The following is a 1824-nucleotide window of genomic DNA, read 5'->3' as shown; positions in this document are numbered from 1 at the left end:
GCAATGGGCGAAAATTTCAATTCACATAAGTCTTTCTCTGGGAACCGTACCAAATGAGCTGTCATTCATCTAAATGATCCAAGACATATCTGATTGGTTCACTCATATCTTGTTTGTCTGATATATATTGCAGTGCGTCGTCGAAGGGTAACAGGCTATATGGCATGTCTGGCATCTCTCTGAGAAAGAGTTTAAAGTAACCTGTGAATTCGAAAAAGTTCTATTTCTGTAATAAGCGGTCAATTCCGTGCGACACGACAAAAGCATGGAAAGGCGTTTTCCGAGAGGGAATTTAAAAACGAAATAAAATAATATAAAATAGAATTAAGACCTATCAACTACATTTTTTTTACTGAAGAATAATTATTTCAGTTTGAGTGAGGAATAGGCGAACTTTGGGGTCAGAATGTTAGTTTTCTGTTGCAATAATGAGCCTTTGCAAACGGAAAGTTACGAGCTCAATATTCACTGATTCGTGATTCGTAAAAAGTGTTCAAAATCTCTTTGAAACAGTATAAAGGAGTTAGATGGCTTTCCTTAGCAGCTACAGGAACTAGTTGCCCTGCACGATCTGTAAGGAAACAAAGGTCGTCTTCATATCTGAGAGGGGTATTTTAAAAAGACGTAGCTAACATTTACGAAAATGTACCGAAGGAGGGATGTAAGACCATGGGTAAACTTTGTTGCCTCAAGGGATACCAAAATAGAGTGTAGAGGTTACGTCAGTCTAGTCTCTTTCGCAGTACTCTGTTGTCAAATCATTGTCGGAAATACCTTAATATTTCTCAATTACTTGGAACAGGAAAACACTTCTCGGATGGCTTCTTCACCGGAGTGTATAACCTGGATGGTTGTGGGCCTGACTGAATCTGTCACCATAATAGCTCTGAATTCTTTGACAGTGATTGCATTTTGTAGAGACCGTAATCTTCGTAAACTATCAACGTACTTGGTGATAAACTTGGCAGTTGCAGACATGTTATCCGGGGGAATTTCTCCAGTCAACCTCTTCTATGAGGTTGGGCGGATGTGCAACTTCTGGAGGTACAATTCAAAGCATTGGCATAAGATACTAGCGGTATTATTCTTCTGGTTTCTCGTTTGTTCATTAACAAATATGACCGTTATTTCTCTAGAACGCTTGAATGCAACGTTTTGGCCCTTCAGACATCGTACGATCAAAAAGTCAGTCTACTGGGTTCTTATAATCGCCATCTGGTTGACAGCATTATTCTTTTCATGTGCGTTACTAATGATGACTTACTATATACGTGAATGGGACTATTATTTCTACACTTGGAGTTCATTCATGTCAATTTGTCTTTTGGTCATTTGTGTTTCTTACGTCTTTATTGTTTTCAAGTTTCGTTTTGGAAATCAGCCTCTACACCACGGCGCGGCAAATAGGGAAAGGAAACTAACTTTGACGGTGTTCACCGTGACATCTCTCTCTCTACTATTGTGGCTGCCTTATATTATAACTTTTTTTCTTCCCACTAACATTTTAATTTCATTGTCTGAAATAGCGCTTTTCCGTTTGTACTGTGTTTCAATCTTCTTGCTTTACGCAAACTCTTTCTTAAATCCGATATTGTATACTATGAGAATGCCAGGTTTTAGGCGAGCTCTAAAGATATTATGTCGCCAACGACCTCAGACACACAGACAGGTTCAGATCATTCCCCTCCCTGAGATTAACTCACAAACTTGAATTTAACTAGTGTGGGAGAAAGAAACTTCCACAAAGGTTCTGTGAAGGTAGTTTTTAATAGGAAGTTCTTTAAACTCTCCAACCCCTAAATCAAATAAAAAAAAGGAAAGGAA

General features: G+C 38.5%; 1 protein-coding gene across 1 annotated transcript; it reads left to right on the top strand.

Annotated features, from left to right (window-relative positions):
• Positions 1-508: 508 nt before the first annotated feature.
• On the top strand, positions 509-1824 carry LOC149045606 (histamine H2 receptor-like). The gene has a single exon (XM_089207883.1). The coding sequence runs from the start codon at positions 644-646 to the stop codon at positions 1709-1711; it is 1068 nt and encodes a 355-aa protein (XP_089064009.1). The 5' UTR covers positions 509-643; the 3' UTR covers positions 1712-1824.

This window comes from Pocillopora damicornis, chromosome 5 (genome assembly GCF_964200805.1).
Source record: "Pocillopora damicornis chromosome 5, jaPocDami1.2, whole genome shotgun sequence".
Lineage (NCBI taxonomy): Eukaryota > Metazoa > Cnidaria > Anthozoa > Scleractinia > Pocilloporidae > Pocillopora > Pocillopora damicornis.
This window is presented reverse-complemented; position numbering and strand designations above follow the sequence as displayed.

Excerpts from the sequence above, each read along its gene's own strand:
- LOC149045606 (XM_089207883.1), top strand. The coding sequence starts at position 644 with ATGTACCGAAGGAGGGATGTAAGACCATGGGTAAACTTTGTTGCCTCA.